The sequence below is a fragment of the Oncorhynchus mykiss genome, chromosome 2 (genome assembly GCF_013265735.2).
Source record: "Oncorhynchus mykiss isolate Arlee chromosome 2, USDA_OmykA_1.1, whole genome shotgun sequence".
NCBI classification, from domain to species: Eukaryota; Metazoa; Chordata; class Actinopteri; order Salmoniformes; family Salmonidae; genus Oncorhynchus; species Oncorhynchus mykiss.
This window is the reverse complement of record NC_048566.1, coordinates 76,399,724-76,414,698: the sequence shown is the minus strand read 5'-3', so window position 1 is coordinate 76,414,698 and position 14,975 is coordinate 76,399,724. Positions and strand designations below refer to the sequence as shown.

The following is a 14,975-nucleotide window of genomic DNA, read 5'->3' as shown; positions in this document are numbered from 1 at the left end:
AGTTGTGCTGCTGTGGATCAGCGGGTGGTTGAAGTATGCTTTAGAGAGGGTGTGGCGAACGCCCTTCTCGGTGCCACACACCTGGCTGACATCATCAGGTGACTCAGGTGAAGGACAGGGTGTCAGAGGAGTGGCAGACCAATGAGGCATATCATACCTATGACCATGGAGATGGAAGCGGAACCATGGTTACAGTGCAGACCAGCACACATACCTTCCACGTAAGTTAACAGCTACTGTATGTCATCACATCATCCCTGCATTACCTTTAGAAATGGTAGCGCTCACTTCTCCATTATGTAGAGTGTCCCATCAGACTTTGCAGCATTTTTCCATAGCTTGACATAATGACAACGCTAACCTTCCATCTCTGTGTATAAGGTAAGCCTGGGTCGTCTGTCTGACTGTAACGAGTACTTCAGAGCCATGTCCCAGTCCAGTATGAGAGAGACCTCAGAGAGCCTGATTCTCCTGGACCACATTCCCTTCTCAGTCTTCCACTCCCTTCTACAATTCAGCTTCTGGAATGACTTCAGCGTTCCTCAGGAGGAAATGGGAGAACACATCTAAGTGGGTATTATTCCTCATATATCATACTTCATTTTCCATTCATGGAAATTCATCTGGCCCAGGCTGGCACATCACACACAGCACCAGCAATGTATTGTTTGTAAGGTTGTAATGTTTCTAATGTGGCAATGCTCTCTGTCTGACTCTGGAGGTGGGCAGCTACCTGCTGGCTGAGACCTTGGTGTCGCAGTGCCTTTTGGCCCTGTCAGGTGTTCTAACCCCAGACACCTCACTGTCCTACCTGGCTCTAGCCCGGGACATCTGCTGTACTGAGCTGGAGACGACTGTTCTTCTACCTCAGCAGGCACCTGCTGGAGCTGCCTCACCTCACCAGGTGCAGCATGACATACTGTACCCCCATTCCCCCCATACCTGACCTCAATCAGCCTACTTGATGGGTTTCAAGTTCCACACCAAATAATCTTAAATTGCAAGGAGTGAACTCTCCTTTCAATTGAAAACTGTTTATTCATATTGTGAATGCATTGCCAGGTGTCTGCCGGCTGAAGGCAGGGCTGAATTGACCTCTCCGAGGTAGCAGGGTGAGCTCTGGCTCTGCAGCATGAGGAAGGAGAACCTGACCTCCTGGAACGACCCAGAAGCCGGCCGCCACCTCTTCACCCTGGATGGGTCAGAGGTCACCGGTGACTAGCATCCAATAACAGAGCTCCCCTTCATGGCTGATAAGTGGTGCTTCACTGCGTGATTCTATTCAACTACCTCTACCTCATTGGGGGCTACAGGCAATGGGCCAAGAGGGTCTGGGAGTTTAAAATGGCCTCCTTTAGGTACAACCCCTTCATAGCATGCAATGGCCACATCAAACTTGTGGCTCTACAAATGTCTACCTTTTGCCTACACACAAGTACATTTTTTATACAAAAAGCATTACAAGAATATTGATGTCTTGATTTTGTCCAAAGCAACAGCAATCAGGTAAATTGATAAAACACACGTTCATTAACCTCAATGTTAACTTGTTTGAACATCACATTGTGGTTTTTAGCTGTATGCATGATGTATTTAGGATGTTTTCAGTCTATTTTCAACACTTTCAGACGTGATTAAAAGCAATAACAAAAAAATGTGTGCACTAAAATTACAAATGGTGAACTCGAGTTGAACTAACTCTGTCCAACCATAGGTGTGTGTGTGTGTGTGTGTGCTCCGCTGCAGGTTTGTTGTCTCCTTTCTGCCTGACTGACTGACTTTCAGTTCACCCTGTTCCTGTCCCATGACCTCCCTCTGGCCACAAGCCTGGGCCCCTGTCTCTATGTCCTGGAGAAAAGCTGCTACTACAGCATGACTCCAGGCAAGGTCAAACAGTCTTGTCTCAGGTAGTGAGTGGAGTTGTTAATTTCAACCTTACATGTTGGTCAATTGCAAGCTGCAGTCTAATGAATAACAGCATTGAACCACCTAACACACACACTTGTTCTCTCTCTCTTTCCCAGAATTGTGGTCTGAACTGCTCCCTACCCTAACCAAAGCCACTGTTGACCTTCCCAGTCTCTACTTCCTGGGCACCACCGACCGGCTGTTTGTGATTGGAGGAAATAACTCAGAATGTGGTGGCATCAATCTGTGTGGTGTCTGGGCAGTGGGGGCAGGTGAGACAACCACCTGAGTGTTGTTTTAAATGCCATAGGCCTATCTATCTAATCCTCCCGTATCTGGTCCTAGGTGAAAGGGGCTGAGAAGGTGGTGTTAGCTGGTGTGAGCGGACCAAGTAATTGGGCGTCACTCTACAGCAGAAAGGTGGAATAAACAAGTCAGTTTTCTTGATTGAACACAGTTTTCTATTGAGGGCATTTGGGCAACACAAACACTCCAACATGATCAATGAAAATCTCCCAAGGACAAAACATACATCTTCTCCAGATTTAACAGGAACACAATACGACTATCTTTAAACTACAACAAAAGTCACGGGATTGTCACCGTCTTAATGGTTCTTCATGGATAGCTCCTCTGTCTCGGTGGCCATCTTCCAGAGATAGTTTTCAACCCCTTTTCTGCTGGTTCCATACTCTCTCTTATAGGGGAAGGAGAATATGTCATTAGTACTGTCAGCTGTGCTTAATTGCCTCTGACTACCTTGTCTCCCATGCCTTGTTGGGCTACTATCCGTGAGCCCAGCCTGCCCTCTGGTGGTCCTTCCAAACTGGACAGGGGACAGTGTTGGGTGACCAGGTATACATGCCAGGTATAGAACACAGCACTGCTGTAATGCTGGATCGTCACTCCCTCACTGTCCTCCCTCCTCTACCCGCTATGAAGCCCTACTTCAACTCTCCTTCTGACACAAACGTTCATCAATCAATCTGATTTGCCTTGGTTTGCTCTGTTTGGGGTTCAGGCCCAGATATTTTTTGAGCGTATCTGGAAAAAAGCAACGTGGGTCTTTGCTCTATGAGGACTGAATCCGTTCTGTGTCAGCAACAATAAGCCTTGCCATGCTTTCGCTCTGCCTTTAATGACAACTTGAACTAAAGTAGTCTAAAGGAGAAAACTCACCAGACAATTGTCGGTACAATAGGGGGTAATTTGTTTGCCAATCGTTCACTTGGTGACGGCGCGTTTTGTAATATCATGCGTATATAAAAAAAAAAAAAAATGTCTCCCGTTTCTACATATCGAATCGGTTTGGCTCGATTTGCAAATTACGTTCGGAACTCTGTTCAGAGGTGCTAAGTACTCTCAGCTGGCAGACAATCGACAATACTACCGATCTGTACGTGCCTTAAATCTCTATCCAGAGGAGGATGAGCTCCCAATCTCGTTTCCGTCCTTTTAAAGAATTCCTATGGAGTTTGCCTTTCCCACCGTTGCCTTTGTTTACTCTTTTTGGGGGGTTTACTTACTAATAAGCACTTTGTGACAAATTTATTTGTGAAATAGAGGTTAAAGAGCAATTAAACATATTTGAAACACAAAGCCATTGATCTTAACTAATCCCAGGACTCTTGGGTGTCAGACTAAAGCTTAAAGCCTGTCAGACCATGAGAAAAACAGTGAGTGAGATATCCACAAGTGTAGTGACATTAAAAGGGAACATGGTGGGTTATTACATGACATAGCCACTATAGACACACTGCTTACCGAGAGACAGCGAGATGAAACTTGCCTCAAAACATGCCTTAACCATTTGTCACTGGTTGCCCTGAATAACACTTAATATATATGTAAATAGATTGATGAATCGACATAATGTATTTATAGGTGTACTCTGTAGGGGTTTGAATACTATGTGGTCAGCAGACACGTGAGGTTACAGTCTAGCTCTAGATAGTGTCCAGTTACAGATAGAAAAGTCTGAGGGGGGGGGGCATAGGGGAAGTACAGAGAGAGAGAGAGATGGAGGGAGGGAGGGAGAAAGCATAGGGGATAGCATTGCTCTCAGTACCTGAGGAAAGCCACTTCAAGGGCATAGGAATCACACACAGAACACAGAGGTTTAGCCCCGGTCTAGAGGAATTCCACTGAGAGAAACCACAGTCAAGGTCTTCTTCTGTTTCACTTCAGCAAGCTTGAATTGAATCCCTAAGCAAAAAGGTATGGAATTACTGAATGTTTGGTTTTTAGATTGCTATAATGTGTAATTTCTTAGGCTATTGTAGCTGTCCATGACACACTCATGTATGTAATACTGTAGCCTAGTATAGTTAGATACCATATGGATTTGTTGTTGGTGCTGGCTATTGTGCATTTCAGATGTTTGACAAACAAAGCAAGCCAAAAGTTAGTAATTGTGTAGGCTCCTTGTGCCACACAATATTTGTGTGGCACAAAGCCTATTTATTGGAATATTTTTTGATGAATTCACCTTGCAAAATGTTTCATTATGTGGTTTGTGGTGTAGTAGACCTCACATGCTCTTCCTAGTCTAGTGTTTATATTTTTAAACCAGTCCTACATCTGAGCGCATGCCAGTAGCCTAGGCTATATCTGGCATTTCAACTTTGCCCCACTTAGCTGCTGGCCCGTCATATGACATGGAAAAAGAAATTCAAGCCCACTTTTCAGTCAACCGGGCCACAACATAAACAGACTTATGACCTCCACATACAGTTAAATCCCTGAAATTACAAGAGGGCCAGATTACCGAACGCGCACGCAGGGCATGTGCCACGGGGCCCCTGAGAAGGCATATGAACACCTCATAAGCAATGGCAAAATGTGTAGAATTCCAGGAAATTAGCTTTAAAACTGCAACAACAACAAAAAAGGAGGTAGCAAATGTGGTAATGCAGCCCTGTTTCTCTCACCAGAAATGTATTAAGGGTTGACTTTGATTCCCACATCCATCCATTAGCCTAAAGTTGTTTTGGTTTGATAATTGTGCAAGAGCAAACATTTTAAAATAAATTCACGTGTGTAAACAATTGAAGTTCAACGTCTCTGTCTATCTATCTCTCTTAACAGGGTCTTCAACGTTACCGGAATGGCGGAGGCACATCAGGCGGTTGGCTTCCAGTTCACCGTCACCCCAGATGGCATCGACCTCCACCTGAGCCGCGAGGTACTCAAACACATCTACCTGTCGGGAGTGACATCATGGATAAAGCGCGCCATAAGATTTAAGGTTTGTTTTCGAATGATTAAGTAGCCCTACAGTCATTACCAAACCTGAACCTGATAGCTAGTTTGATTTTTGTTGCAGTCCAGCACTAAAAAAACTGATTCAAGTTATTATTATGGCCTTGATTGAATCAGGTGTGTGTAGCCTAGTGCTTGGCTGGGACATAGGCTAGTACATCCAGGAATAGCCTTGTTGGTCTGTTTGTAGGCTAACTATCTAAATTAACATTAAATTATTTGATTTCAGAATGGGATATTGACAGGGGTCTACCCTGCCAGCCCATCCAGTTGGCTGATCGCTGTGATAGCCATCATGAGCACCATGTATGCCAGGATAGACCCATCACTGGGAATGATAGATACCATCAAGAGGACCCTGCCTGTCAGGTCAGTGAGCAAATAACATAATGATGAAGAGGCATTGGGGAAGAGCGATGCATATTTTTTCAGATTAAGTATGTAACTGTGGGTATCTGTTGATAGAATTTTCTGTTAAAGGACAATAAACATCATTTAGATGTGAGGTTCTCTCCTCTCTCCAGTGACTACATGACAGTGCAGACCCAGACAGTGCTGAGTGCCATCCTGTTTGCCACAGGCCTGTGGCTCTCTCTCATCCTCATGCTGAGGTACATTCTCAAGGCCCTTCTCTCCTACCACGCCTGGATCTTTGAGTCCCACGGCAAAATGAGCTTCTGCACCAAACTCTGGCTGGTACGTCTGTCAAATGTCTCTATTTCAATAGAAACATGACCAAAAGAGCAGCTCACTTATAGTTCAGAATCAAGACAATATATTTTCTGAGCTCTTATTGTCATCTATGAGTATTTGATTATTTTAACAATTAACCCAGTCATTGTGTTGTGTTGTTTCTCTTCAGAGTCTGGTCAAGATGTTCTCTGGGCGCAGACCTCTCCTCTACAGCTTCCAGGCCTCCCTACCCAGACTACCTGTGCCTAGCGTGGACGACACCATAACCAGGGTGAGAGAGAGGTGGTTATGTGTCTCATATGCTTAGATTAAATACAATATGAAACTGATCAAATTTTTTCAGGAAAGTGATGGACCAGGACCAGTGTAGAACCATATATGTACACTACATATCAGTATTATATCATATAATCGCTTTGTGACCTTGCAGTACCTGGAGTCAGTGCGCCCCCTACTGGATGATGAGCAGTACAACCAGATGGAGGTGGTGGCCAATGACTTCAAGAGAGATGAGGCACCCAAACTCCAGAAATACCTCATCCTCAAATCCTGGTGGGCTACTAACTACGTACGTATTCTGAAGTGTGATGTCAGGTTACATGAAACGATAATGTGGTAACTTTATTTCTTAAGTTGTTTTGGTGAGTGCTCAAAGTGCTCTTTAGAACAAATTATTGTAATAGATTATGTTTTTACAGGTGAGTGATTGGTGGGAGGAGTACATCTACCTGAGAGGCAGGAGTCCCATCATGGTCAACAGTAACTTCTACGCCATGGTAAGACATGTCTATATGGGTACTCATACAGGGAACATGGCATTGCTTGAGATGTATCCAGTAACCTTTACCTAATGATGTATTTGATGATCTGCTTTAGGATCTGCTGTACGTGATTCCCACACACAGACAGGCAGCTCGGGCAGGGAATGTGGTTCACGCTATGCTGCAGTACCGACGCAAACTAGAGAGAGGAGAACATGCACCGGTAACGAGTACCCCTCTCTCTGTCTCTCTCACCCCCTCTCTCTCCCTCTTTGTACCCTTGAGAGTATTCAGGTCCCTCCCCCATTTCCCCTTTGGCCCTCAGCCCTCTCTCTACCACTTAAATAACCCAGGTCATCTCCCTCCTTCTCTGTTAACCTAAATCCTCCTCCCACTGCCTTCGACTTGTTTCTGGTCTAGGGCATTTCCATTTCAAATGCCCCATGAGCACTAACATATGAAGTCCATAGGAGCACATCAAATTTGGTGTCAAATGAAAGCTAAGAGTCTATTTTTTGAAAAATTAAGACATATATACATTTTCCCTGCTAAAAATTAGGAATAAGCAAAGGCTTAGATCTTTGGTCAAACTCATGGAAAAGAGGTCCTAGAAAACATCTAGCAGAAAAAGTATTTAAGGTAACAGAAATACATAAAAACACAATAACAAATATCAACACTTATATTTTGTTTTGCGGAAATGATTTGCCTTCTGTAAGTTTAACTCTTAGAACTACCCTTCCCGGATCCGGGAAAATTGTCATCAACTACACTAATTAGCATATGCAACGGTCAAAAAATATTACCAGAACATATTCATATTCATGAAATCACAAGTGAAATATAGTGAAACACAGCTTAGCCTTTTGTTAATCACCCTGTCATCTCAGATTTTGAAATGATGCTTTACAGCCAAAGCAAGACAAGCGTTTGTGTAAGTTTATCGATAGCCTAGCATAGCATTATGTCCAGCTAGCAGCAGGAAGCTTGGTCACGAAAATCAGAAAAGCAATCAAATTAACCGTTTACCTTTGATGATCTTCAGATGTTTTCACTGACGAGACTCCCAGTTAGACAGCAAATGTTCCTTTTGTTCCATAAAGATTATTTTTATACCCAAAATTCCTTTGTTTGTTTGTCACTTTATGTTGAGAAATCCACCGGAAATAGCGTATAATATCGACAGAAACATGGCAAACGTTGGCAAATCCATCCTCAAGGTGTTTTTCAAACATCTATTCGATAATATATCAACCGGGACAATTGGCTTTTCAGTAGGAGTGAGAAGAAGAATGACTACCTCTGTCTTTTACGCAATAATCACTCTGAGAGCCCTCAGCTGGCCACTTAAGCAATGTAGTCGTTTACGCTCATTCTTCAACATAAAGGCCTGAAACTACGTCACAATGCTGTAGACACTTTAGGGAATACGTAGAAAAAGGAATCTGGTTGATATCCCTTTCAGTGGCCAATGGGGGTGCATAGGAAGACAACGGTTTCAAAACATGAGTCACTTCCTGATTGGATTTTTCTTAGGCTTTCACCTGCAATATCAGTTATTTTATACTCACAGACAATATTTTGACAGTTTTGGAAACTTTAGAGTGTTTTCTAACCTAAGCTGTCAATTATATGCATATTCTAGCATCTGGTCCTGAGAAAAAGGCGATTTACTTTGGGAACTTTATTTTTCCAAAAATGAAAATAGTGCCCCCTAGTTTCAAGAGGTTAATTCATATATATTGTATTTCTGTGACCAAATACCCACATATCTTTGAGATAAAAATAAATATATCTCTTATGAGGAGGGAGGATAATGAAAGTTCACAGAGGTAAAAAGTAAAGGTAGACCTACCAAATAGTTATAGTGTTTTTACTGATAACAATTTTGTTGATGATATATTACGTGATTAAAACGTGTCATGAAATGGACCCATTATGTTATGTTACCACCGGCTGTTATTCCACTTCACTAACCAAAATACATGTTTTTCAAAATCAAGTGGTCATATCATAGCTGTCACCCAATTCTTTCTGCAAAGATCTTTGAATCATAATTCGGAGTAGATATTTAAGAGTTTTTGTCAGCATATTTTGGTGGGATTCCATTAACAGCTAGTTTTCAGTTTTCCCCTCCCCACTCAGACCACTCCCAGACAGTCCTAGTGAAATTCCTGCTTGAGAAATTGCTCTTTGCTAAAAAGCTTTTTCTGTGCATTTTTGACCTTGCATAGTAGTAAGGTTTGTACATTTTTTATTTTTATTTAACTAGTCAAGTCAGTTAAGAACAAATTCTTGTTTACAATGACAGCCTACCGGGGAACAGTGGGTTAACTGCCTTGTTCACAGGCAGAACAACAGATTTTTACCTTGTCAGCTCGGGGATTCGATCCAGCAACCTTTCAATTACTGGCCCAATGCTCTAACCACTAGACTACCCCCCACCTAGTGGTTAGATTAAGGTACTTAATTGTTACCCAGAAATTATTTGTTGTGGTGATAAAAATGGCTGCTTTGGACTTTTAAATGTAGTCCTTGTGCATAGAGTTGTATGGTTTGTTTATCTTTGCAGTCAATGTTTTTTGTTTGGCATACTCTCTCTCTAGTTGAGGGCTCTGGGGGTGGTGCCCATGTGTTCCTATCAGATGGAGAGGATGTTCAACACCACACGTATCCCTGGCATAGAGACAGGTGAGCACACTGCTGCCTTCTGGGGGCATAACACTATCAAACTATCGCTGGGTAGAATCAATATGAACATGAGTTTGTGTCAGACACATCTTCTGACCATCTTAAACAAAAACTTTCATCCAAGAGAAGTGTGCATTCCCCAACCCCTTATAATGTTCTATCTCCTCACCCCCTCTCCTACTCCTTGGTCCAGACTTTGTTCAGCACCTGAGTGACCGGAAGCACCTGGTGGTGTACCATAAGGGACGCTTCTTTAAGGTGTGGCTGTACTACGGGGGGCGTCACCTCTGGCCCTCTGAGCTGGAGACTCAGTTCCAGAGGATCCTTGACGACACCACGGAGCCACAGCCTGGGGAACTCAAACTGGCTGCCCTCACAGCCGGCAACAGGTATACACACATATAGGCACGAAAGCGCAACCTCCCCTCCTTCCTCACACACACACATCAGAAATAAAATGTCCACCTCTTATCCTCTCCCAGAGTTCCTTGGGCGCGGTCTCGTCTGAAGTACTTCAGCCAGGGTGTTAACAAAGCCTCTCTGGAGGCCATCGAGACGTCAGCCTTCTTCCTCACCCTTGACGACGAGGCACACGGTTACGATCCTGACAAGCTGAGATCATTGGACCTGTACGCCAAGTCCCTGCTGCACGGGAAGTGTTATGACAGGTGAGACAAATGGGAAGTTCTATGACAAGTGAGACAAATGGGAAGTGTTATGACAGGTGAGACAAATGGGAAGTGTTATGACAGGTGAGACAAATGGGAAGTGTTATGACAGGTGAGACAAATGGGAAGTGTTATGACAGGTGAGACAAATGGGAAGTGTTATGACAGGTGAGACAAATGGGAAGTGTTATGACAGGTGAGACAAATGGGAAGTTCTATGACAGGTGAGACAAATGGGAAGTTCTATGACAGGTGAGACAAATGGGAAGTGTTATGACAGGTGAAACAAATGGGAAGTTCTATGACAGGTGAGACAAATGGGAAGTGTTATGACAGGTGAGACAAATGGGAAGTTCTATGACAGGTGAGACAAATGGGAAGTGTTATGACAGGTGAGACAAATGGGAAGTTCTATGACAGGTGAGACAAATGGGAAGTGTTATGACAGGTGAGACAAATGGGAAGTTCTATGACAGGTGAGACAAATGGGAAGTTCTATGACAGGTGAGACAAATGGGAAGTTCTATGACAGGTGAGACAAATGGGAAGTTCTATGACAGGTGAGACAAATGGGAAGTTCTATGACAGGTGAGACAAATGGGAAGTTCTATGACAGGTGAGACAAATGGGAAGTTCTATGACAGGTGAGACAAATGGGAAGTTCTATGACAGGTGAGACAAATGGGAAGTTCTATGACAGGTGAGACAAATGGGAAGTTCTATGACAGGTGAGACAAATGGGAAGTTCTATGACAGGTGAGACAAATGGGAAGTGTTATGACAGGTGAGACAAATGGGAAGTTCTATGACAGGTGAGACAAATGGGAAGTGTTATGACAGGTGAGACAAATGGGAAGTTCTATGACAGGTGAGACAAATGGGAAGTGTTATGACAGGTGAGACAAATGGGAAGTTCTATGACAGGTGAGACGGGACAGAAAATAAAAAAAGATGCGTTGTAAAGTAGGCCTATTTCAGTGAGGATAGTTTAGTGCTATATTGCTTTTCTGTGCACTGCCTTTATGATGTGTGTTTCAGTGTTTAACCTGATATGCCTTCTCTCTCTCTCAGGTGGTTTGACAAATCCTTTACCCTGATCGCTTATAAGAATGGTAAACTAGGAGTCAATGCAGAACACTCGTGGGCAGACGCTCCCATTGTAGGACACATGTGGGAGGTAATGTTATTGTGGTAAAAGTGGAGAAAAAGGTGAAAAATGTACAATTTATATCTAATTTCCTGCAATTCTACCCATTTTGCATGTGGTGGAGAGACATTTCTGCAATTTTAAAGCTAATTTCCACAAATTCTACATAATTTGCCATGACTTATTGTAACAGTATAACTTTAGACCGTCCCCTCGCCCATACCCGGCGCGAACCAGGGACCCTCTGCACACATCAACAACAGTCACCCACGAAGCATCATTACCCATCGCTCCACAAAAGCCGCGGCCCCATATTAATATGACATCTGAGTGAGAATGACTAACATAATCTATGTGGGCCCCCAGGAGGTCAGGGCCCCTGGGCACATGCCCGGTCGGTATTCGGCCATGATTACTACAAGATGGCTAGACTAACTACAAATAAAAAAATGCGCATGGCTTTGTCAGCTAATTGCACCTGGTGTTTTCTACTATTCTTACTCTGAACAGTTAGTTGAGACCCTGACTGAGTTCCTTTTTTGGGGGTCGGGGGTCCCCTAGCGACCGCTTATGTCTGGGGGCCCCCTGTTGATGGTGTATTAATGATGTATTACAAACATGTTATTCTAAAACACAATATATGACATGGTGTGATTCATTGGGAAGTGTGTTGTGTGAATCTAATGGTTGCTGTGCTGCTGTCTCTGTGTAGTACGTCCTAGCAACAGACTGCTTCCATCTGGGTTACACAGAGGAGGGACACTGCAAAGGAGACATCAACAAGGGCCTGCCTCCCACCGCCAAACTACAATGGGACATTCCATTGGAGGTATGGCTTCTAATGTGTTTGGGATCAAAAGTTGTAGCTTTAGTAAAGAGGAAAAGCTAGTTTAGTGTTTTCAGTAGACCAGTCAGTAGTTTCTACAGGCTGTCTTGTGTCTTGTCTGAGCCTTTCTGTTCTCTGGTCTCTCCTCATCCCTCAGTGCCAGGAGGTCATTGAGGATTCCTACATGGTTGCCAAGGAGATAGCTGATGACGTGGACTTCCATGGCTGTCTGTTTGATGAGTTTGGGAAAGGCCTGATAAAGAAGAGTAGGACCAGTCCTGATGCCTTCATACAGCTAGCACTGCAGCTGGCTCAATTCAGGGTGTGTGTGTGTGTGTGTGTGTGTGATGAATAGACAACAGACAAACAATATCATGTCTCGAATAAACTGAATGTATTTGTTGTCTATGTATTGTAGGATAAGGGGGAGTTCTGTCTGACGTATGAGGCCTCGATGACCCGGATGTTCCGTGAGGGTAGGACAGAGACGGTTCGCTCCTGCACCATAGAGTCCACAGCCTTCGTCAGAGCCATGCAAGACAAGAACACTAAGGTGAGGACACACACCTTAAACACACACCTCTCTTACTGTATACCTGAGGCAATATAGAATGCACTAATGACAGCACAGGAGCAGTAACAGTCCCCTTCCACATACATACTATGCATGCTAGATATAGATCATCAGATGTTTGACTATATCTGTGGTTTAACACAGTGTGGGTGCAGCACTGCAGGTGAGTAGCCTTGTCTGTGGGAGTTACTGATAGACAGTGACATGATGTAACTCTGCCAGTGAGGCTCAGGTCATTCTGACTGAGAACTAGGTGACCAGGACCCAAATGTCTGTATCTTGTACCTATCTAGCCAGAGATGGGTGTCCTCTAGAGCAAGCATGACCAACCCTCCTTCTGGAGAGCTACTGGCTATGCACGTTTTGCTTTTGTTCCAGCCCTGCACTAACATACCTGATTTAGCTATTCAAAGTGCTGATAAACAGTTGATTAGTACAATCATGTGTGTCTGAGTAGGGCTGGAGCAAAACCCTGCAAACCCAGTAGCTCTGCAGGTGGAGGACTGGCCACCACTGCACCACTGCTCTGTTGTGTTTTTTAGGTTTTGATTGAATATCATCTGTTGTCTCTATGAGCAGAGTGCCCAGAGGTTGGACCTCTTCCGGAAGGCTGCAGACAAACACCAGAATATGTATCGTCTGGCCATGACAGGCTCTGGTATCGACAGACACCTCTTCTGTCTTTACATCATGTCCAAGTACCTCAACATCGACTCACCATTCCTCAAACAGGTCAGCTCGCTTCTGAGTGTTTGTGTAGTCAACACCATTATATGTCTTAAATTATACTTTGGCAGCCAAGTGATATGATATCAGAGATATACACTTACCCATCTTCTCAATTGACCCCCCCCCCCCCCCCCCCCCCCCCCCCCCCCCATTCCCTTCCCCTTCTCCCCCCCCCTGTGTAGGTGTTGTCAGAGCCCTGGAGGTTGTCCACTAGTCAGACTCCTCAACAGCAGCTCAACATGGTCGACATCAACAAGTTTCCAAGATACGTGGGTGCAGGAGGGGGGTTTGGCCCTGTGAGTCTACCGCACGCACACAACACACACATTAAGAAATTAGCTGGGACCAGATTCTCAAGTCCTACTGCCATTGTGTCCTCTGTTACTTCTTCTATGTCTGCTTCTTACTTCTATGAAGTAGTCAGTGTTAGGGGTGATTGGTACTGTCTCTCCTGCGCCCCCAGGTGGCTGATGACGGCTATGGCGTCTCTTACATCATTGTAGGAGAGAACCTCATCACATTCCACATCTCCAGCAAGTTCTCCAGCCCTGAGACGGTGAGACCATTGTGTCACACTACATGATGAACCATAGAGTATATAGCACTTACATACTACCTTAATGACAATCTAGCTGGATCTTTATCAGGTCAAACAACTGTCTCTTTCTCTGTAGGACTCGTATCGCTTTGGACAGAACATTCGACAGGCCATGCTGGACATTCGTGCGCTATTCGACCAAAACGACAAGAAAGAGATGTGATGAGTAGACAGACTGAAAGGTCTTTATAGACTTCATACCACATTTTCATGCTCTGTGACATTACATTATTTCCAAAACGGCTAGTCTCTTCTGGGTAACGCCTTTAGAATGGGTCAAGTTATAGATCTTTTGGATATTTACTAAGTTAGCAGGAGGGAATTGTTTTGTAGAAATAAATATTTAATAAAGCATTATGACTATCCCTTCTATAAAATGGCTGTGAATTTTTAGCATAGTATTGAACCAATTTTGGCAAGAGCAATGAAGCACAAAATGCCTTGGTGTAGTGTAGCCTTAAAGAACATTGATTCATATGATATAGTAATGTAGGTTAAGGATAGGCAAGGCATCTGTTTAGTTCAAAGGCAGTTGAATTTGCATCTGATTGTAATATGTGTACACTTGTAAATAGCACTGTTTTGAGTATTTAAGTGTTGTAATATATAAGGTAGTATATCTGAATCTGTTATCTGAATCGTATGTACAGTTGAAGTCGAAAGTTTACATACACTTCTGTTGGAGTCATTAAAACTCGTTTTTTACCCACTCCACAAATTTCTTGTTAACAAACTATAGTTTTGGCAAGTAATTTTTCCAACAATTGTTTACAGATTATTTCACTTATAACTCACTGTATCACAATTCCAGTGGGTCAGAAGTTTACATACACTATGTTGAATGGGCCTTTAAACAGCTTGGAAAATTCCAGAAAATTATGTCATGGCTTTAGAAGCTTGTGATAGGATAATTGACATCATTTGAGTCAATTGGAGGTGTACTTGTGGATGTATTTCAAGGCCTACCTTCAAACTCAGTGCCTCTTTGCTTGACATCATGGGAAAATCAAATGAAATCAGCCAAGACAAAAAATGTCCAAACGCCTGAAGGTACCACGTTCATCTGTACAAACAATAGTAAGCAAGTATAAACACCATGGGACCACCCAGCCATCATAC

At 43.5% G+C, this 14,975-nt stretch overlaps 1 protein-coding gene across 1 annotated transcript; it reads left to right on the top strand.

The window, feature by feature from the left end:
• Window positions 1-3,983: 3,983 nt before the first annotated feature.
• Window positions 3,984-14,479, top strand: LOC100329197 (carnitine palmitoyltransferase I-like). Its single transcript, NM_001171855.1, has 19 exons — window positions 3,984-4,125; window positions 4,996-5,155; window positions 5,399-5,538; window positions 5,694-5,865; window positions 6,032-6,133; window positions 6,293-6,430; window positions 6,561-6,638; window positions 6,739-6,846; window positions 9,230-9,314; window positions 9,508-9,703; window positions 9,797-9,982; window positions 11,054-11,159; window positions 11,842-11,958; window positions 12,113-12,277; window positions 12,374-12,508; window positions 13,109-13,261; window positions 13,441-13,554; window positions 13,722-13,814; window positions 13,933-14,479. Exons 2-19 carry the CDS (start codon window positions 5,015-5,017, stop codon window positions 14,017-14,019), a joined length of 2,316 nt encoding a protein of 771 aa, NP_001165326.1. The 5' UTR covers window positions 3,984-4,125; window positions 4,996-5,014; the 3' UTR covers window positions 14,020-14,479.
• The last annotated feature ends 496 nt before the right edge of the window (window positions 14,480-14,975 follow it).

Bases quoted from the DNA above. Each gene is read 5' to 3' on its own strand.
- LOC100329197 (NM_001171855.1), top strand. From the start codon at position 5,015: ATGGCGGAGGCACATCAGGCGGTTGGCTTCCAGTTCACCGTCACCCCA. The intron at 9,983-11,053 runs GTGAGACAAATG...TCTCTCTCTCAG, and splicing joins CACGGGAAGTGTTATGACAG to GTGGTTTGACAAATCCTTTA. The intron at 11,959-12,112 runs GTATGGCTTCTA...CTCATCCCTCAG, and splicing joins AATGGGACATTCCATTGGAG to TGCCAGGAGGTCATTGAGGA.